Genomic DNA, 23,286 nt, shown 5'->3' with positions numbered 1-23,286 from the left:
AAGGAAATATAATGTTAAGGGAATTATAATTCATGAAAAAGTATGGAGGAAAATTTCAAATTACATACAAGGAGGCTCTTAAGTGGGTATTGTAATAGATGTAGTTTGTGTTGGATCTAGCTCGGTGATGTCTTTCTCTAGAATTTTCCTCAAATAATCATAATGGAGGGATATCTATGAGAAATAACTTAGATTCCTTACATTTAGGTCTTGTGAGAAAATTTTCATCACAATGATAATAGATATTGAGAATTTGATGCTCTATTGCTTATGTTGAGGTTACCTTGTGTTGTTGAAAACAATTGACTCCATTACATTTGTGTTGTTGAGTTGTAGAACCAAATTAAAGATAAAGTTCAACCTTTATTTGTTTCTTTATGTTATTGAGCTATAGAACAAATTAAAGATAAAGTAACTGATTTACAATTCTAATTCTAAAATTTAATTATGAACTTAGAATTTAGTTATGAGCCTGCATTTATAAGTGAACTCTATTTTTGCAACGATGATTTTCTCAAATTTTCTTGACCTTCGGTTTGTCTTTGCACATTGAGGGGCAATGCCTAGTTTTTAAATACACACCTTCAAGAAGAAACTCGAACGGTCAATCGGGCTGGGTGAGGAAAATGGCGACACCAGATAAAGCACGCGTCATAAGCAGATCGCAAACATTCGTAGCATAAGCTGGATCATTCCAAATTTCATCCTGGTTTCTGCAATGTTGCCAATTTCTCAGGGGCACGCCATGGCAGCACCTGCATAACGCAATAAGATTTAGGGGCCATCATTCGAAGTAAAGAACGTCTGCAATTATTAACGATATTGGCTATTCAGGGATCTAATTCTTTGTGAGGATATCCTAAACCGTAAATTTCATTCACTGGCTTCCGATCCTCTGAAGCAACGGTTTTCGTTGAAGAATTTGAGATAGTTTGTGATCAACTAGGGTTTCAGATATAGAAGAAGGAAATATTTGAATCATTTGTATGGCTTTAGTTGTTTGTTAGGAATTGAATGTGAATGAAAGGAGAAAGGATTCTCGGAGGATGACATCATATGTTTTTGTGGGATAACGAAGGAAGTTGAAGCCTAAAAGGAATGTGACAAACGTTGCAACCTTTTTGAACATAGTCTTGATGCCTGTTTCTATCAATGGCGGTGTCTCATTATGGGAAAGATCTGAAACGGGCTGTTGATTTAGCGTACAAGAGGGTTTCCACCATTAGCCGCTCACCTCTAGGTTTGAATGGCAGAGTCACTCATGGCCGTGCAATTGAGTCATCAGAGGGTGGTGATTGTATAACACGCGGATATTTCCGAAAGCCCTTGGACTATGTAAAAGCTCTAGGTCGCAAGTATTCTAGCACTGTAAACAAAGGTGAAAGCTCTGCTGCAGGGCAATGCTGGAACTGTGGGGAACATCCTTCAAGTGCCTTGAGGCAAACCCGGCAAACCTTAAACAAGGAGGTGGATAAATTCAGTAAGCCTTCTCTTTTGTCGACTGGGATTCAAGGAAGGAGTCACTGCTTTGGGCCATATGCGCCATATGGGACTCGAAGTATAGGGCAGGGAAGGCGATTCTACTATGTGGATAGATATAATGTACATCACTTTAGACCAAGAGGGCCGCGGCGATGGATTGACAATCCACGGAAACTTTTCGTTATTGTAGTTCTCAGCTCAGGTCTGGTTCTTTCGGTTTATTTCTCAAACTTGGAAACTGTACCGTATTCTCATCGCAAACATTTCGTTTTGATATCCGATGAGATGGAAAAAAAGATCGGTGAAAACCAATTTCAGGAGGTGAGCCACTCTTCTCCTGATACTGTTGATACTGTTGGTGCTGTGTGTGCTCTGTTCTGGTAAAATAGATGAAATAGATGATTGAAACTTGAAAGTATTATTTTTGCATTATAAGTCTAACTCGCCTTTGGTTTGGGCTGTTGTTGAGGTATTTCTCCTAGTGGCACTATACCGGTATTTTAATTGCCTCTTTACCAAATTCCAACTCAAGTGTGACTCCGATTCCGATCTTTGAGGAAATATTCAAATCAGGCTTATTCCGAGATAACTTGGTCCGGACCCATGCCGCAATGCGAGTCATGACTTAGTCCGTAGCCAATGCACAAGTCAGATTGACTATCAAACTTTATTCTATCCTTAAAAAGACAAAACTTATTATCCTTAAAAGACAGGAAAAAAACTCATTATCCGTTGTTTATTTATCCGATTTCATAACTTGGTCTCATCACTAACATACAGGTGGCAAACCACCTGTCGTTGCCCAGAATCCATCGCATTTCGTTGCATGTGTTATCATTTATAGCATCCGTCGATACAATCTCTAGCCTTTCTTGATACACTCTGATACCTTGACTTACAGCTACATCATTTTAGTAGATGAAATTTCATAACTTGGTCTCATAATATAAAGGTGGTTTCCTGTCGATGTCCAGAATCCACGGCATTTTGTTGCATGTACTATCATTTATTGTATCCGTCGATACAATCTCTAGCCTTTCTTGATATACTCTCGATACGATTATCTACTAGTCACCTGAAATGTTGTTGGTAGTTCATAAGGGGACAAACTTCCATTCGTACTTCTACTTTTACTCTACTTTGGCTTTGGGTCTTGGGCTTCGAACATGTTTGAAGCCGAGCTATTCGAACATGTTTTCCTTATGACGAAGATGAAGATGAGCTATTAACCTTGAAGTAGTTTTAAATTATACGACCAAAAGACACTTTCAATCTAAATGATATCTGCAAAAGGCAGTTTCAACCTAAACCTAAATAACTATCATTGTTGAGGATACAGCAATGGTTGTAGTTTAAACTTTTGCTGGTTCATATCTCAAACTGTCATTGTTAAGGATACAGCAATGGGTATGTAGTTTAACCTTATGCCTAGGAGTAACGTGCTATCATCTATTTACTTTGGAATGAATTATTATTAAAAAAATGATTTTATATGGACATTGTAAACTTTAGTATCAATGAAAATTGTCTTTTTTTTTCCATTCAAATTTAGTGTTTTTAAAAGTCAAACTCAAATTGACTCTTACTTTTCTGCCTTGCCAAGTTCTTATAGAACTTTGGTTGAAAGGGCTTGCAAGAAGTCTGAATTAATCATTTCTCTGTAAATTATAGATGAAAAAGATGTTCAAACCAAAAATTCTTCCAGCGATTCATCCACAAAGCGTGCGAGTGAGACTAATAGCCAAAGATATCATAGAAGCATTACAAAGGGGAACAAGACACCAGGAAAGCTGGAATGATGTTGTCTATGCTAACACACAAACCATTCCATCTGATGCTCATACTAGTCAGGATCCCTGGGGCTTAAGGAGCGAAAAAGAATATAAAGAAGAACAGCTGTATAACAATGATGAAATCCTAGATGACAAATGGGTTGAGAAGAGTCGCAGGTCGGGAAAAGAGCGGGGGGACAAGGCATCAACTCAGCACTTGAAGGCATTTAATTGGGAAATTCTGGTGGTAGATGATCCAATTGTCAATGCATTTTGCCTACCCGGTGGGAAAATAATGGTTTTCACTGGATTGCTGAATGCATTTCCGTCTGATGCAGAGATTGCCACAGTTATTGCTCATGAGGTATGTCGATTTTCAGAAGATTGTTAGTTTTGGGGACTGCTTTGTTGCATCCGAGTAATCTATTAGCATTACTGCTTTAACCAAGGAACCTCCTTAGTTTTCTAGCAATATATATTTTGATTGGGTTGAGTATGTTTACCATGTATTTGGTGGTAGTTCGTTATGCTTATTTTATGTTGGATATTGTACTGCGAATATAATCTAAAATTTAAATTGACTTTGCAAGAGGTAAGTTGGTCATAACACAATTGTTTATGCGTTTTTTGATGGAATTCCAATGGTAAATGTGATTTCAACTGTTTGACAAAGCGGAATATTGCAAATATTATCAAAATTGACGTTGCAAGAGGTAAGTTGGTCATGACACAGTTGTTTATGCGCTTCTTGGTGGAAGTCCAATGGTAAATGTGATTTCAACTCCTTGTCAAATTGGACTATTCTTTAATAATAAGCTACATTATTGTATGACTAAGCTCTTGAGCCACCTGGAAATATCAAATTTGCTGCTGCTGGTTTAGGGGCATAGCAAGAGATTGTTGCTATCTGCAAATGTTGGGAGTAGCGATTCTGTTTGCGGGGTAGCTACAAAGTTCAATTTAAAGAATTACTTTATTGTTAGATGATCCAAAAATAATTTATTATCATAGGTTATAAAATTGAAATAAAATAATTATTAATTTAAGAAATTAAATTAATAATTATTATTCTAGAATGATTAATTAATGGAGACAATTAGAAAATAGTATATTGTTGTAACAAGATATGGCTCTCCAAATGTGTCGTATCTTAGGCTCTATTTTAGGAGATTAGTTAGCTAGTTGGTTTGAATAGCATTTAATGTAAATGGACACTTGTTATTTAATAAGTGATCCATAATTAGAGGTAGTTAGGACATGGAGCTTATAAATAGCTCATTGCAAGAGTGTTTGGTTGTTCGGGTGTAAACTCTTGCAAAATCAATTATGTAATTGTTTTTTTTCTGATTAATGAAATTACGTGTCTGAGGACACCTCTGCCATTATTGTGGTATCAGAGCTCCAGTAATGCTGCAGTGGATGTGAAGAGGAGATTCCAGCTCTACAAGTTTGTGGAAGACTCCCTTGAATTGATCAGCAAAATGATTGGTATGGTATTTGTCAAGTTTTTTGTTTAAAAGGAACAGAAATTTTATTAATGATTGAATTGGCCAAAGATAAGAAAAGAACATTCGATTTGTGATTGTCACAAATGAGGAAATGATCAAATTTATTGTAATAAGACCTATTGGTTTCGTTCTTGGACATCCCCTTCAGAGGAAATAAAAGTTTGGTACTGCGATTTCTGGCCTGGTGATTACTGTAGTTCCACCAGCAGCCCAGGCTCGCATTCCAGAATTTGTAAGCCCTGCTCATTATTTGCCTTCTTGTATTGAGCTTCACACCTGCAACTTTAATGGCTCACAAACATTCCTAACTCAGCCTTTCAATAGGGTGCAGCAATTTCGCAATCACGTGTGTCTGTTCTGTTATTAATGATCGTGACGGGCCTCAAAAGCCAGCTACTGTATGTAAAATTTGGAATCTCTCCACTGTTAAAACAATCTGCAGCCAATCATGGATATGCCTATTTTTCCTCCCAAAGCATAGGAAAAGCTTTATCTGCGTTTTAATGGAGGTAAAGGACGTGGCTTCGATGCAGTGCTGCACTTATGTTGGATTGCACTATTAAACCGTTCGCTACCCCTCGAGAATCATCTCTTACATGCCAAAGCGTCCTAAGACTGAGTTTCCAAGATCTTTTAGCTTCCCCATCATCTCCGCTTGAAGCTTCGCACGTTTCTCCGCAGCCAAAGGCTCTAACCGAATGATAGTCCTCCTTGCTTGCTCATTAGAAGGTTCCAACTCGAGTACCTTATTCATATCTGCAATAGCTTCCTCAAACTGTTCAAGTCTTTCACGGGCTTCTGCCCTTTTAACTAATGCCTTTAAATATGCTGGATTTAGCTCAAGTGCTTTTGTACTCTCCTTCACTGTTTCATCATATTTTCTCAGTTTGTAGCAGCAAACAGCACGATTGGAAAAACACATTGAACGAACTTCGTTGGACATAGGATCCTCTGGGGCAATTTCCAGTGCACTTAATTGGTTATGGACACAAACTGAGCTCAGTTTCGCTTGTGTATTGAGCGTGATCTTTGTGAGCTTTCACGCAGGGCAGTCCACAGCCGAAGCCGAAGCCAGCTAAGCCAACCTGCCAGCGGAAGCCAGCCAAGCCAGTCAAAGCCAGTAAAACTAGCGGAAGCCGGCGTGAAAACCAACGAGAGTTAGTCAGCAACCCACGTGAAAGTTGCCAGCCTGAAAATCGATTGAAAAAAAGTGAATGAATGTGTTTAAGATTTTAATTCAGGTTTAAGACTTTCACAAAGTTCTTTTAAATGAATGAGTTTAAAAGAAATTAAAAAAGAAATAAGAAGTGTTTTGATTTGTATTTGGAGCGATAAGGTGCATTACATTTTTGTAAATTTGAAGACTATTTTGTGGAGATATAAGTGTATTATTTTGTATTTGGAGTAATAAGGAGATTTTTATTTGTAATTTGTAAATTGGAGAGATAAGGTTTGTTGGGTAATTTCTTTCAAGAAGTTATTTTTTATTTTTTTTCAATTGGGATCATCACATTGTAACTCAAAGTAATTTTACTTTGGGGGGGGTAAATTTTTTTACCAGATTGTGCAAAAGCACCATTGTAAAAATCAAATTTTGAAAGTTACCTTGTAAAAATTTGAGAAATTGACTAGAGCCAAGTGCAAAGCTCAGTCAATTGTCTCCTGTTTTGACGACTATTCGAGGGTCAAGGCCAAGCCCCGATAGATCGTGTTTTTTGTGTGGTGTGTTGACTATCTTGTCATTTCTGTTCTGATTCTTGGTGCGACGCTACAACGCTAAAATGTCTAAGTTGATTAATTTGTTTTCTGATTCCGACAAACTAGAAGGCACCAAATCTTATAAAACATGGCATTGACTCATCGAAAGCACACTCATTTACAATGAATTATGGCAGGGAATATGTGATGGAGATGTTAAGCCGAATAAACCCACAGATGCAGATGCACTGGCAAAATGGGAAATCAAGAATGCTAAAGCCTTAGCTCTTATTAAATCGTCTGTGAATGATGAAATGTATGTCCATATAGAAAATGCTTTAGATGCATGGACTGCTTTGAAAACTTTTAAAGACCTCTTTGATACTCAGCCTGAATCAAAGAAAGTCGATCTACAATTAAAATTGTTGCAACAAAAATTAACTGAAGGCGGTGATATTCTTGAATATCTCTCAAGACTTAAGAATATCAGGCAAGAAATTATTAATGCTGGTTTTCTCGCAATTGATGATAGCTTTATGGTCACAATTGTAATTGCTGGACTTCCTTCTTCTTACATGCATTTTTTAGAGACTCTACAAGTAACTGGGAAATTAGAGAAACTAAAGTTTGATGAGCTTTGTGAAATGTTGAGTGAACATGATAAAACTTTTGGGAAGAAGAAGAAAGTTGGTGAAGATGTTTTTCTTACAGAAGCCAGCACTAGTAAGTCATCAGCAGATAGTTCTCGAGGAAGAGGCAGAGGGAATCAGAATCAAGCAGCACATAATCGAGGTCGAAGCCAAAGCAGAGGCAACAATTTTAACAGAGGAGGAAGAAATAATTTTCAAGGTAGAGGAAACAACCAAGGAAGAGGCAATTTTCAAGGACAAGGATATAATAGTCAAGGTAGAGGACAATCTCAAAATAGAGGTCAAAGCAGAGGCAGAGGACAATCTTCAGGAAGAGGAAGAGACTTAAGTCAAATTGTATGTCGAAGATGTAACAAAATTGGCCATTATGCTGAAGATTGTCGAACATCACTTAATAAAATTCCCAAGTTTCAGCAGCATTCAGCACAATTTGCAAATGATCAAGATGAAGATAACTCAAAATATGTTTTTACTTCCTCACCAGCATCACAAATTTCATCCCATCTTAGAAGTGACTATGAAGATGCCTGGATCTTGGATTCCGGGGCAACTCAGCACATGACTTGTCGACGTGATTTTTTCTGGAATTTTCAAGATTGCCAACTTAATTCCATTTTTCTTGCTGATGATACAAAACATACTCCTTATGGAAAAGGAGTAGTAAAAGTTTTTCTCCCTGGTATTGGAGAAAAAATGATTTCCAATGTATGGTATGTACACAGTTTCAAGAAAAATTTGCTCTCTTTAGTCACGATTCGACAAGCAGGACATCAGGTGATTATGGAAGATGGTTTAGTGAAGATTAATTCAGTGAAACAAAACTTGAAAACAGTTATGACAGGTTATGAAGATGGAAAACTGTTACGGATGAAAGGGACAGTTATTCCAAGGCATTCTGATTTTGCAGGGGCAGTGACTACAGGTATTTCACCTATAAGACTATGGCATGTAAGATATGGACATTTGAATTTTGAGAGTCTTTCTCAATTGCAGAAACAAGGAATGGTTAAAGGACTTCCCACATTCAAAAGGGAAAATGCAAAATGTGAAGCTTGCATTTATGGCAAACAAAATCGAGAAAATTTTCCAACAAGTTCATGGCGTGCAAACAGGCGGCTACAACTAGTTCACAGTGATGTTTGTGGTCCACTACAAACTTCATTTGGTGGTTGCAAATATTTCTTACTATTCATTGATGATTTCAGCAGAATGACTTGGGGTTTACTTCTTGAAGAACAAGTCAGAAGCATTTGATAAGTTTAAACTTTTTCGCCAACTTGTTGAAAATGAAGTCAAAGAAAAGATAGGTACTCTCAGGACGGATAATGGGGGAGAATTCACTTCAAATGAATTCAAAACTTATTGCAGTGAAAATGGCATAAGACGACATCTCACTAATGTTTACACTCCACAGCAAAATGGAGTAGTCGAAAGAATGAATCGCACTTTGTTAGGAATGGCGAGATCCATGTTAACATTCAAGAGGTTAAGTCTAACATATTGGGCGGAAGCAATACATACAACTGTCTACTTAAGAAACAGATCTCCAACTGCTTCTTTAGACGGAATCACACCTTATGAAGCTTGGTTTGGTTTGGTTTCAAACCTCGAGTTAAACATCTTGGAGTTTTTGGGTCAGTGTGTTATGCTTTAGTTCCGAAAGAAAAACGAACTAAGCTTGACTCAAGAAGTTTAAAATGCACAATGATTGGCTATTCTGATGAGAAGAAAGGGTATCGTCTTTTGACCAATGGAAAATTCATTGTAAGAAGGGATGTCATTTTTGATGAAACAGAGAGTAAGAGTGCTGAAGAAATTGAAAATCTTCTTCAGAAATTAGAAACTAAGGGAAGTAAAAGAAATGGAAAAATGCAAAGTCAACCAACTTCACCAAATTGGTATGAACTTGATTTTCCTTCCTCTGAAGATGAGTCATCCAGTCCATCTACATCAACAACATCATCTGGGTCTTCTAGCAGTTCATCCGCATCTCCAAGCAGCAACAGTTCTTTTGACAGTGATTCTCCACATTCTTCACCTGAACGACGAACATCAGTTTATATTAATCCTCTTTACAATGATGGGGACTTTACAGAAGCGCAAACAAGTGAGCACCAACTTCCGAAATGGGCAGTTCAACTTTTGAAAGATGTCAAGCCTGATGAACAGAATAAAACTGGCACCAGAAGGGCACATAGAAGTGAAGGCAATTTTGCCTTGATAGCAAATGATTTTACTGAACCTTCCACATACAAAGAGGCAGTAAAACATAAAGAATGGCAACAGGCTATGGTTGAAGAATATCAAGCAGTAATTGATAACAACACTTGGAAACTTGTTGATTGTCCAACAAATGTTAAACCCATAGGATGTAAATGGGTTTACAGAATTAAGTATAATCAGAAGGGTGAACTTGAGAAGTATAAAGCACGACTTGTCGCAAAAGGTTTTGCACAGCAAGAAGGCATTGATTATGAAGAAACTTTTGCTCCAACAGCTAAATGGAACACCATCCGATTAACACTTGCATTGGCCGCTCAAAAAGGATGGAAAGTTCATCAAATGGATGTGAAAAGTGTTTTTCTCAACGGGGATTTACAGGAGGAAGTGTATATGACCCAACCACCAGGTTTTGAAGTTGAAGGACAAGAACATAAAGTCTGCAAATTGATCAAGGCTTTATATGGATTAAAACAAGCTCCCCGAGCTTGGTATGCAAAGATGGATGAATACCTTAAGAAAGTTGGTTTTCAACGAAGTGAATCTGATGATACTTTGTATGTGCGACAACAGGGAAAATATTTGGTAATTCTTGTTATGTATGTAGATGATTTGATCATCACTGGCAATCATGATGATTTGATCATCACTGGCAATCATGATGATCATATTGCACAGGTGAAAAAGGAGTTACATGCAGGTTTTAAGATGACAGATTTGGGATTACCTCACTACTATCTTGGAGTTGAAGTCTTCCAACGTCCACATCATATTTTCATTTCTCAGAGTAAGTATGCAGCAGAGGTTCTTCAGCGTTTTGGCATGCAGGATTGCAAGCCCGTTCTTACCCCCATGGAGCAAAACTTGAAACTTTCAAAATTTGAAGGGGGGGAAAGGTGGACAGTACAACTTACAGACAGTTGATTGGCAGCTTGATTTATTTGACAAATACTCATCCTGATCTATCTTATGCAGTCAGTATTCTTTCACGTTTTATGCAGGAACCATGAGACAGCCACTGGAATGCAGCCAAAAGAGTTCTTCGATATATCCAAGGAACAAAAGATTTTGGTCTTCTTTACACAAAGACTAAATTTTTTGTACTTGGTGGATATTCCGATGCCGACTTTGCTGGGAGTATTGATGATCGAGCATCAACGTCAGGTTATTTAATGAATATGGGGTCAGCAACAATATCTTGGAGTTGTAAGAAACAAGCTACAGTGGCCACTTCTTCAGCAGAAGCAGAGTACATTTCAGCATGGGAAGCAGCATGTGAAATTGTTTGGTTGCGCAGAATTTTGCAGGACTTGGGCATTTCTCAGGCAGAAGCTATATCATTATTCATTGACAGCCAGTCAGCCATCAAACTTGCCAAGAACCCAGTTTTTCATTCAAAGACAAAGCATGTGGACACCAAGTATCATCATATCAGATCTCTCATTGCCAAAGATGTCCTCAAGCCAGTTTATTGTCCTTCCGAAGATCAGATCTCCGACATTTTCACGAAACCGCTTGGCAGAATAAAATTTACTAAGTTCAGGGATGAACTTGGTATCTGTTGTAATGTATCTTTGGATTATAGGGGGGAATGTTAGATGATCCAAAAATAATTTATTATCATAGGTTATAAAATTGAAATAAAATAATTATTAATTTAAGAAATTAAATTAATAATTATTATTCTAGAATGATTAATTAATGGAGACAATTAGAAATTAGTATATTGTTGTAACAAGATATGGCTCTCCAAATGTGTCGTATCTTAGGCTCTATTTTAGGAGATTAGTTAGCTAGTTGGTTTGAATAGCATTTAATGTAAATGGACACTTGTTATTTAATAAGTGATCCATAATTAGAGGTAGTTAGGACATGGAGCTTATAAATAGCTCATTGCAAGAGTGTTTGGTTGTTCGGGTGTAAACTCTTGCAAAATCAATTATGTAATTGTTTTTTTTCTGATTAATAAAATTACGTGTCTGAGGACACGTCTGCCATTATTTATTATAATTCAACATTGAAAAGTCAAAATTAAAATCATACTTCCAAGTAAGATGAAGAAAATATCATGACATTACTGTAGTTGAAATAGGTTAAATATATATTTACATCTTAATCTCAGGAGAAATAATATGAACTCATGCTGGATTGGGAATAAAAAGTTAATGTAGGATTGGTCTTAGTTTTTTTCATTGAGCTATAATTGGCTTCCTTATTTGTCATCTCTATTTCGCCTGTCCCCTTGATCTCATAACTGTGTTTGGTGCTGCTTCCTAGATATGTAGACTCATCTCTGAGTGAGTTGTGAATTCATCTTCCAAATGATCCTTTCCAGTGCTTTTCATGTCTGGTAGTAGCCTTCTCTACAATACATACTGTAACTAGAGAAGTTAATAGTGATTATATGCAGGGGGCCTAATTTTTTTGCCCTTTTAAGAAGTCTATTTGAAGAGGCCAATAAAAACATGACATTAGATTTAAGGTCTCTATATTTTCTGAAATAGAGTATTACATATAGCTTTCTGACTCACAATTCTAAATAAAGGCAGAACTATAGGGCTTACTAATAAAAAGCAATGTAGAAGATTGTGAGAGAATGGGGCATAAAATATATTGAATACTTTCAACCATCCTCTGCAATGGACGTACCCAACACTTCATATGGGCCTAAGATTATTAGTCAATCACGATATAATATTACAACTAACAACTCATGAACTGTTGGAAAAGGTTGTAATGTGAATTAAGTACCTGTTACAGGTAATTTAAGAGAATAACTTTACAAGGAAAACTGTAAAACATAAAAGACAATTCTGAAAGAATTAGAAGAGTGTTAAGTTGTGTTATGTAATAAGAAAATATGAAACAGCTTCCTGTTATAGTTTGTTGAAGGGAAATTGATGTATACCTCTGATCATTGAATGCTTGGAAGAGTTATATACCAACTTTGGATTTTACAAAACAACGATAAGCAGCTTTTTCTGCAAGTATATTCTTTATCAAGGGAAATCAATATATTGCACAAGTTAAATTCTGCATACTTTGATCAGAAGGAATCACTCTTTTGAGCTTTATTTTCTAATATTGATCTCCGTTGCACCAAGCTTTTGGTATGCAGGGACTTGGAGGACACATCCATTATTAGTGGAGACCCCAGCCAAATTTCTGGGTATGCTAGAATACATTGGGGTACAAGACATAGAGGACCCTACTGCAAATGTATAAAAATAAATTATATACTAAATTACAACTGATTACACATCAAGCTTTAAACAAAATAATCTCCGTTGAACAATGAAACATTAAAATTTGGAATATAACATGATAAATGATAAATTGTAACACACAATTCACATTTTGTCCATTTTGTCATTTCATTTGTAATGAATCATTGTATTTCAAACTCTCAGAATTCACATTTTGTCCATTTTGTCATTTCATTTGTAATGAATCATTGTATTTCAAACTCTCAGATTTGATCTCATACGCATGAGTTGGAAGTTACAACTAATAATACATGATAACACAATGAACTCAATCAAAATGAAATACAATGACATAACCAATAATTACTAATCATCAATATAATGACAACCAATAATTATTAATTATTAATCATCAATCATCAATGTTCCATGAATAATTATTAATCATCAATCATCAATGTTCCATGAGTTTCTGGGACGGAGACGGGAAACGCGGGAGCGGGGATATGCACAAGGAGGACGTATATAAGAAACCCCAAAATTTAGGGAAATTTCGGGGATAAAACGGGGACGTGAGAATCATAAAAATTATAAAATTATTAAAAATTTAATATATCAAAATAAAAAATAAAATCCCAACAATATGTCAATAAGTAAGTTAGTAAATAGTAAATTTTAATAATTATGAAATGTACATCTAAATATGATCATCATTTCGTATCAGACGATTATGAATCATAATTATTATTTCACATTTCTGCAATCATCAATGTAAAATTGTAAATCTAAAAGTAAATCACTGAATTGAATCCATCATTTGACATTATGCAATGTACCATCTAAATTCATCATTTGGCAATTGGCATTAATATTATGCAAGGTACGTCTAAATTAAATTAATCATTTGACAATTGAAATTACATAATGCACATCAAAAGTAAATTCATCATATTACAATGACCTTACGCTAAAGTCTAAAATAGCCATAGAATACTAAACTAAAAGTAAACATAGAAAGCAGTGAAATACTAGTAAATTTCTCAAAAAGTACTAAATAATAAATTGTAGCTCCAATCCGGTGTCTCCAAGTCACAAAATGAAAATCGTAACTCCAATCCGGCATCTCCAAGTCACAAAATGAAAATTGTAGCGCCAAATGTCTCAGGCCCATGGTCGATGGTAAATCTGAATCACAACAAATTGCAGATGGAAAATGTCGAGCAACGACAATAGGAAAATCTTGGGCGGCAAGGTAAAATGTCGAGGGACAGTAGAAGCAAAATGTCGGGCGACAAGGAAAAATTGTAGGTTTAATGAGAAATAATGAGAAATGTTTTTTTTTGTAAGCTTGGTAGGACTACATCTTCATCATGTCCAACTTCTCACCCTGATTGGGGGGATAGCACAAGATTTGAACCCAAGACTTCCGGTTCGGTGAGACTTCATTTTCACGGCCATTGCCAATTGAGCTACCTCAAACAAACTTTTTTTTCGTAAGCTTGGCAAGACTACATCTTCATCATGTCCAATATATCACCCTGATTGGGGTGGGGAATTGAACTAGTGACTTCACATCAAGGAGTGCCTTAACAAAGCACCTGATCACGATCTATCCAAGACCCCATGGACAAAATGAATGAGAAATGTGAATGATTATGTTTTAAAGTTATAATTTATCCTTTAGGGTTTATTTTTTTACTTTTTTTTTTTAATTATATTAAAATTTGTTTTTTGTTTTGTTTTTTTTTTCTTAAATTGTTATTAGCAAAAAGATTTGGGGGGACACATGGGGACGCTTTTTGTCACCAGGAAAAGGTCCCCCCCCCGGAGTTTCCCCAAAAAGGGGACACGGGGAAATGTTTCCCAAAAGTTTCCCTGTCTTGGGAGCGACGAAGCGCGTCCCCGTGGAACACTGTTAATCATTATAAAAGTTTTAATAGTACTGAAGTAAGAAATGTCAAATTATAAATTTAAAACTTGCCTGTGCTACTGATTGGTCTTCTACTTCTATCATCATGGCTTAGAATCCCTATCAATATCACTGTCAATCACCATCGTCTACAACAAATGTCACTGGATCTGAAAACGATTTTTATTTCTTGTCTTGGTGATCACCATCTATTTGTAGAACATCCTCTCTATCAATATCCCATCGAGTTGTTAGTGCTTTTAAAAATTCATGTATCTTCTTGTGGTGAAGGTGTTAACACTATCTATTATAATGAGCTTGTCCACTCTTTTAGAGGTGTCTCTGTTCCTTTTAACAGAGTGGATAAGCTATAAGTGGACCAATTCCTCTCGTTTGCAAAAGAGAGGGCAATCTGAGATTAAGAATGTCCAACAAGAGTGCAAAGCTCTAGATCTCCATTGCCATGAATCCTCTACCACGCCATTGGTGATTCTTGGGTCATCTCTTGTAAACTATCCCTCACATATGGTTTGTTGAATGAGCCACTAAGTTTGAAAAACTGAAAAACTGTTGTCGAACCAACTTTCCCTCTTTTGTAGGGAACATCTTTGTAATGCTATTTCTAAATCCATGCTTTACCTCTAGATCATAGATAGAAGACACCCTCTCAGACCTCTCCCCCATTTAAGATTAGGAGCATATTCTGCCATGTGTAATGGTTTGTTCATGTTTTCCAATCTACTCCAAATGATGGGTCATATTTTCTGTGTGTAGATCTGCAATTTAAAATCCCTTCCACGAATCGTAGTTCTATCTCCTCCAACATACAATTAATGGTCTCTTAAATCTCCCAAATACTAGAAGACTCCGAGGCTGCATCTCAGATGACCTCTGCTATAGGCTTATGAACAATACCAAGTATTTGCAATCTGCTCACTAGTCATTATTCCACCTTGAAGTTTCACCTTCCTCCCATTATTTGACCTGGACTCTGGACATCTAGTCCATTTAGGGCTTGCGACCATTTGCTGCAACATTTCCTGCTCCTCCATCATCCTCTTTAATACAAGGAGGTAGCTAGCATATCTATTATCACCAGGCTTGATGAATTCCTTTTTTGAGTAACTATTGTATATGGCTGAGGTATAGTGGTTGTAAATAAACAATTGTACATTTCTAGTTACTTTTCTGATATCTTTTAATGCATTGTTGAGTGTGTTTTCGCTCAAATTGTACCGGTGAATGCGACAACGACTTAGGGTGGGGGCTGTCACTTTGATCCTTGCCCTCTTCGTTCTAGTTGTCTCCCTACAACAGGCTATATGGGGGGTAGTCCCTCTGAAATGTGAAGATGAAAGCATCGTTGGCAACCAAAAAGTTTGGGAGACACAATTGAATGGCCTAGCAACCTGGTTGATTTAGCAAGTTAAGTGATTAGATTAGATTACTTTCAAAGACCAGTGCCTTAATGGAGTTAAAATACTTGCTTAATATAAATTATTTACCAAGTCCGATGAACAATTGCCGCTTTAAGATGCTTCACTATCCAATATAGAATGCAATACCTAAAAATAAGTGAAATGCAAGATCTTGGTGTATTTTAAATTAGATGCCTATTCTAAGTGAATCCTTCCTCTCAGCTATTTTGAAACTAGTCCCTAGTGTAGGTTGTAAGAGAGAAAACTAGGGGAAGATAGCAAAGGCTATATTAATGATACCTCCCTAGGAGTTTTAACCACTTGATGCCTCCAGCGCTGCAGAGACTGTGACTCTGATGACTGCAAGGTCACCGTGTTAACCACAAAAAAGGGTCTAGGCTTCGCAAGCTGGGTGAGAAAAGTGGTTCTATCTTTCTATCAACCAAGCATATGTTTGGAGGTAAATTAATTAGTGCAAGGCTAATCCTAGAAATGTAAGTGCAAAATATGAGTGGTTTTCTTTATGTGAAGTTTTTAAGGGATCTTACGTACTTCGAGATAAATCACAATGATATTCAATTTAAAACAATGAAGTACTTAACAATGTAAAATGACAATCTTCACCACAAGAACGTGCTCAATGGAACAAATAGATGGTGCCAAAAATGTTGCTAAGATCTCAACAATGTAAAATGACAATCTTCACCACAAGAACGTGCTCAATGGAACAAATAGATGGTGCCAAAAATGTTGCTAAGATCTCAATAGACAATTGCTTACATTGTAACCAATTACTTCTTTAGCAATGTGATAGCAATGATAAGTAGAGATATTTCAAAATCACAATAATGCTAGCTATCAATGGGAGAAAGAGAACATTCATTAACAATATATTCTTTTAGAGCAATATGCCAATCTTATCCAATAACTACCAATTCAATTATCCCTTTAGAGCACTTATGTTTGTCAATAAGGGTGCAAACAACGATATGCTTGAGTGCAATGATTGCAACAGTAAGGAAAACACCAAATTTCACTAGCAAACACTTACTCAAGATGCACAAGGATGCAAGGAATGAATGCCCAAAGGAATGAGATGTCTGTCAACAACTTTTGACACCACTGTTATGCTTATATCAGACTTTAATATGCATATATCAGACCTCTGATTATTATGACAACCTTCAAGAAATGACAAGATATGCCAAGGAATGCAAGCCCAACTAATGTCAATGATTTACTAATGATAAAATATGCTTGCCTTTTAACTATTATGCCAATATTATGTGAATTTATCACTACTGTAGGCGATTTTAGATGCCTGTAGCAAAGATATTAAATCTTGAATTTCTTTCACAGTCCACAAAACTTCACTTGTATGCAATCAATTCCACCACAAGATTAATTTTTAATGCCTTAGGTGATTAATTAATGAGATTGGGACTGCTCTAGACTTCACTTATATGCAATCAATTCCGTAAGGTTAATTTTTAATGCCTTAGGTGATTAATTAATGAGATTAGGACTGCTCTAGACGCGTTTAGGCTTTGAATACACTGCTGTCATAAAATGCTTCAGAATTCAAGGGAAACAATGATGAGGCAAATAGGATTAGAGGGCAAACCACTAGACCTAATGGCCTTGTAGATGAGTGGAGAGCTCTTCCAAGGAACTTGACCACATGCAACCACCAAGTTAGCTCCAAAATTGCTGCAAAACCAAACGTTAGAGACAAAATGCCAATGCAAACTAACTCAATGACTGAAGAATGGCGGAATGAGGGCTAATAGGCCAACGATAGGGCTAAGGGGCCAAAGAAGGGCAATGATGGGGGAGAAGGCTTAAGAAGGCCATGACACACAAGGAAAAGCCTCTTATAGGCAGCAACTGGGCCTAAGAGGCCTGCGACTAAGGGGAAAGGGGCAAGGGAGGAGGGCCGAGAGGGTTTGAGACCCTTCTAAAGCCACGACAAAGCCAAAAATGCCTTGCGGCTCAAGGGAAAGCCCTCTAAGGGTTGCGACAGGGGCAAGGGAAGGCCTTTAGGCCTGCAACCCATGGAGAGGGGCTTTCTAAGGCTCATGGTAAGCCCTAAAGGGTTGTGACTCACAAAAAGAGGGAGAAAATGCTGACACAGAGGTAGAAAAGGCCACAACTAGGCTAGAAGAGATGACGGCTAGGCCTTACGGGCCTTAATTTTTTTTTCAGAACCCCTGCAAATACAAAAATATCCACAAAATGCCGAAATTTGCTTCCTTAAGGGCCATTGTCTTCCTTTTCTAGCCGAACGTTGAGCTTGGATGAGGTTTAGAAGGTAGATCTCGCCTTCCTAGGCCTAGATCAACCTAAAAAACCCCAACGATTTGCTAGAGTGGGTTGGATGTTTTGCTTGGAAGGGTGAAACCCTTCAAACCCAGCTCTAGGGCTTTATCCTCCACAAAATAATTTGACTTCCTTTAATGGCTTGAGGATTCACTTGCAAAATGAATGAAAGAATTCCAGAACCCCAAATATATACACAAATTCAGAACTGCAAAACCGCAAGTGCTACAAAATAAAACAAGGATTAGAAAATTATTTTACAAATATTTACGAATGTACAATATTTTCAAAAGAATTTTTTTAGCTCTCATTAGCATGTCAAATCTTTTTAGCCCAAGATCAATTAATATTTTGAAAATCCTTTTTAAGTAAATTTTATGGATGAATGATTTCGAAATATAGATCAGTCAAAGCCCTCCTGCAAAATAATTTACGACAATCAAAGCTTAGAGCCCAAACAAGGTCAACTCTTCCCCATAGTCTGTGAACTTGGAGCCCAAGGTCTAGTGTACTTATAAATCTCTATCAAATCTTATGACAAACTGTTAGCTCATATGGTGAATCAGATCACTTAGGATAGCTTGTACCAATAGAATGCTCTTATCACTGACAAATGAAATAACAGTTAAATAATTTTAGCACAATATAAAAGATCAACACATAGCTAACACATACCACAGATCAACAGATAGAAAAACACCATGAACTGAACCCCAAAGTCTTTCTATTATGAGAAAAACTGTTCCCAACAGAGCAGTAGCTTAGTACCGGTGTTACAAAATCACCACATCCAAAGATGGGAAATAGAAGCTAAATGACTTCGTTATATAGAGAAAACCGCTACAAGTGGAAAATAATGACTAGTTGGCTTGATCTTTGTCAAAATAATCTCAACTGTCGAAAATAACTTGATCATCTTTTAATCTCCAATGTCGAATTTTTATTTTTGAGGAAAAATTCGATTTTCTCTTAAAAACCATTTTTATTAATCCAAAAATTAATATTTTGGATTAATTTCCTAAAAAAATTGACTTTGACTTAACCACCAAGGTCCAAGGGCTCAAATTTTCTTAAAATATCTATTTTTCCAAGAGCCTCCAAAAATTGACTTTTTTTTGACCCACAATTTTTAGATTATTTTCCACTGGGAGAGAAATTAATTTCTCTATAATTATTTTCACTCAAAATTAATTAATTTTTTGACTTAGGGTTTTTATTTAAATTTTCAGAAAAAACTAATTAAATGACTCTAGAGGGGATTAATAATTTTTCCACCCTCAAATATTTTAGCCATGGTGTCTGATTACCAGGGACCATGCAGTAAAATATTTTTACATCAAAATATTACAATTAATTCAACTTTTAGAAGGGAAAATACACATTCAGGCCAGACCCTCAAGACATTACCCAATTCTGCGACACAATATGATCTAGTATAAAACCAAGTGTGTTTATAATAAAATAATTTAGCCATGGTGTTCTAAATACGAAGGACCATGCACTAAAATTATTCCTAAGCACACTTTTACAATAGACTCGATAAACACTAGGATTCATGTAAGACCTTGTCAACGAATTCCACCCTAGCTTTGGGGTTATAGCTGGAAGAAAAACTTTGCCGATTAGGCATGTTTACAAACACACATAATTTTGGGAGGTTAAAAAACTTCATAGGATGAAATTCTTTGCCAAAACCAGAGGCTTACCTAGGTGTTGTTACATAATTAAATGTGCATACTAGCATTATTTACAATAGACCCCACAACAATTAGGTTTACAATGATAACTTCATGCTGCCAGATGACTTTGATATTTGAATTTTTTTTTTCCACTTCCTTGTACACTGCGTTTTAGGGCTGTTGACAAAATTGTGGACAACAGAGAGCATGCACAATACATGGGGTCCAAATCATTGTTGCCTCTGTCAATACCTGCACCACATTTTGTGACCCAACCTCCTAATGCCTGGTGAAGAATCTTGAATTGGAATGATGCATCTTTATGCTTTCTTGAACAATGAGTTGTCTAAAGGAAAAAGGAACCAACAAAATATGTAACAGTGATGCTAATGACTGGATGCTGTTAACCCTCTTTCAACAAGGATACCCAATTTTTTTTGGACCACACAATTTATATGCTCAAATGTGTGCAATCTATGGCCTTAGGTGGAAGATCATGACCGATCTTCTTAGTTCATCTTGATGGTGCTTGGTTTTGTGGTTTTTCCAACTTCCCCTTAGTGTGCTGTAACTCTCTGCCTCAACGTAAATGCTTATGTCTTGGGTTGGTATTCAGACATCATGGAGGTGGATCTATTAGAATACATGGCTTAAAGGATCACTTGTTGTATTAGTCCTATAAAGGGTGATCGCACTATGATGGAAACACCATAGCACACCTATATTTATTCCCCACATGGATCGTTTCTCTTATGTATGCTCACTTCTTTGGCCATGTCCATCATTCTTCATGGCAGTCTCACAATTCACAATGCATTTGCACTACCCTAGGTAATGCCTCACATTCTCTAAGGCAAAGAGGAGGTCCATTGCACTCTCCAAGGCACGCTAAATCATCTCCAAGTTGAAGCACTCAAATTGCCCTTATGAAAATGCCATTTCAAGTATTCCCTTTTTCACTAAAAGGGGGTTTGACTTCTCTTGGGGTAGTTGTGAGGGTTAAATAGGGCAACATGGCATATCTTATGAGCAAAGCAAGGGTCAACTCAAGTGAAGATTCGTCCTATGGAACAAGACTAAGGTAAAAGCAACCAAAGTCAAGCCTTAAATCACAAAAGCAGCGAAAATTTGGACTAAGTGAAGGAGCCGTCCACCTTTTCCTAGTTGTTGAAGGTCACAAGGTCCATTCCAGGCAAGCGTTGAGCAAGAAAAGCAAGTTGTTGGGCCTTTTAATTTTCCTCCAAATCATCTCAAGCCATTTTTCAAGGGAATGTTGGACCTTTAAGGCAAATCGGCCCTCCTTGAAGCAAATAGAGCCCTCCTTCAATCTCTTTTTGAGGGTTTAAAGCATTTTAAATTCAAATCTTGTAGTAAATTAGTCTCCATGTCTATTGTGAATGACAAGTCAACCTTTCTTCAATGTTTCTTAGACATTTTCTAAGGAATAAAAAGGGGAGATGTTGAGAGCCTTATCTATAAATAGAGAGTTCACTCTCCTTCCAAATCGCTGTGAATTATTGAGATGCCATAATGTAATTATTTTCATGAAGCTTTGGTGTCAACTTTAAAGTCTCTTTTTCTTGGTTATTCTACATATTTTTCAAAGGCAATTTTGTGTCTATTCAAGATTACTAACATGGCTACCAAGATTGATCCATTTGAAGGGCAACTTTGTCACTTGGAGGGAGTTGTCTAAGGTAAATCTCTCATTTTTCCTTTGTTGGTGTGAGGTAAATGATTAAATATCCTCGTTGGGCCATACCCTAGGGTTCATCAACAAGGGTTTGATTTATTTCATTTTGTAATTGATATTATGGGTGAAGTCTTTCCCCCTGGAGGGATCCCCTCTAGTAGGGCTGGTTTCATAACTTGTTTTAATTAGACTGAGATATTTTTGACTTCTAGGGTTCTACCTCTTTGCTCAAATCCACAAGCATTGAATAACCAACTTAAAAGGGGAATTCATCTTGACCCTAATAGCTCTAGTGAACATAAGACATATAAGCCCTAGTTTCACTTTTGAAGTATTTAAAATGCATATTATCAATATTTGGAAATGCTTTAATCTGCCCTAAGTGTTGTTGTAAAAGGTTTTATCTTGATTATGGCATTTTTCTGTTTTGACCTTAAGGGGATTGGACCCCCTTTTCACACAAGTTTTTGGATCAGATTGCTGTAGCTTATCATTTACTTGCATATTTATCATTGCTAGGCTGTGTTTTCACTTTTATTTCAATTCCTGAGTTCAAGCACCCAGACATCTATCATCGTAGTGTGTTTCCACACTTTTGGGTTGCTTCAAAGACACTCCAAATCTGGTATTTCTATGTTCTTTTGGTTGTTTTTCAGATTTCGAAGTGTAATATAGCAGCAAGGTTTGCCAAATTAGGTCACAAATCAAGTGGCAATGATGGACAACTCATCTTACCTGATGTATGTACCCTTTCCTCACTCTTAGCATCAAATAACCATTTATGTTGTATTTTGAGTGAGATTTGAATGCTAGTTTATATTTTTTGCAATTATCATTCATATGTCGGACTTAGCATTTTGTTTCAATTAACTCCTAATCTTCACCATACTAAGTGTTTCTAGGCACTATTTTTTAGGCTTGTTGGTTAAGTGTTTCTAGATTGGGATACCCTTTATGGTACTATAAAGTTGGGATAAAGTGAGAGGAGTGTGTCTCAAGGTGACAATCGGTGCATCTTTTGTGTGCTTACTAAACACCTTCATCTTATATTGTTGAGGCAACTAATTCAAGTGGTAACGTTTTTTGGTGTTGTCATCAAGGATACGGTCAAATAATTCAGCATATCAACAACATCATCATCTTATAGAGTTCTAATCTTTCTCGTACATGGCTAACATTTTTGTCATTGTTGCCACAAATAAGGTCAAAGATCCCTACACTCTAATGCCATTCTCTTGGTAGGTTTTTCCTTTGTTTTGTACTATGTGAGATTTGTAAGACTAATTTGATAGGTCTCATTTGGTGACTTGACACAACAACAAAATACAATAAAGATGTACTTTACAAGAAGAAACCCCCAAGGTAAGCTTATGCAAGTCCCTAAGACTGAACTTGTCTATCAGAGAAGAAAGTACAAAAAAAAGTCATGGAAGAAAATAATAGATCAAGGTTTGAAGCTTTACGTGATAAAAGAAGATTATTGGAAAGTTATTTACTTGCTCAAGATATAATGGCTTCTTTGTGGTTGATTTGTTCAAACCTTTTGATTTACTAATAACATAGGTGAATCCCATGGCATGCTAGCTTCTTTGAAAGAATGCCCACCTTTAGTGGGGACAATGTTATTGGGGCTAGAGAGTATTGGGATGCGTTCATAGAACATATGACACATTGGTGGTTTGCCATTTAGATGTTTTATTTAAATGTTTCACTTTGTCATTAATGAAACATG

At 36.6% G+C, this 23,286-nt stretch overlaps 1 protein-coding gene across 2 annotated transcripts in view; it reads left to right on the top strand.

Annotated features, from left to right (window-relative positions):
* The first annotated feature begins 511 nt into the window (after nt 1–511).
* LOC149143966 (Peptidase family M48 family protein) overlaps nt 512–23,286 on the top strand; it is a 147,087-nt gene continuing 124,312 nt past the window's right edge. Inside the window, exons 1-3 of one of the 2 annotated variants that reach the window (XM_089446531.1) lie at nt 512–1,803; nt 3,154–3,618; nt 22,211–22,294. In XM_089446531.1, coding sequence (XP_089302657.1) covers nt 1,153–1,803; nt 3,154–3,618; nt 22,211–22,294 — 1,200 coding nt within the window. In that variant the 5' untranslated portion in view covers nt 512–1,152. The remainder of the gene's footprint in view (nt 1,804–3,153; nt 3,619–22,210; nt 22,295–23,286) is intronic. The other variant, XM_089446532.1, reaches the window with a different exon arrangement.

Source organism: Pinus tabuliformis, chromosome X (genome assembly GCF_031772625.1).
Source record: "Pinus tabuliformis cultivar Carrire ecotype Pingquan chromosome X, CPIR1, whole genome shotgun sequence".
Lineage (NCBI taxonomy): Eukaryota > Viridiplantae > Streptophyta > Pinopsida > Pinales > Pinaceae > Pinus > Pinus tabuliformis.
The sequence above is the reverse complement of the archived record's forward strand: the minus strand, read 5'-3'. Positions and strand labels throughout refer to the sequence as shown.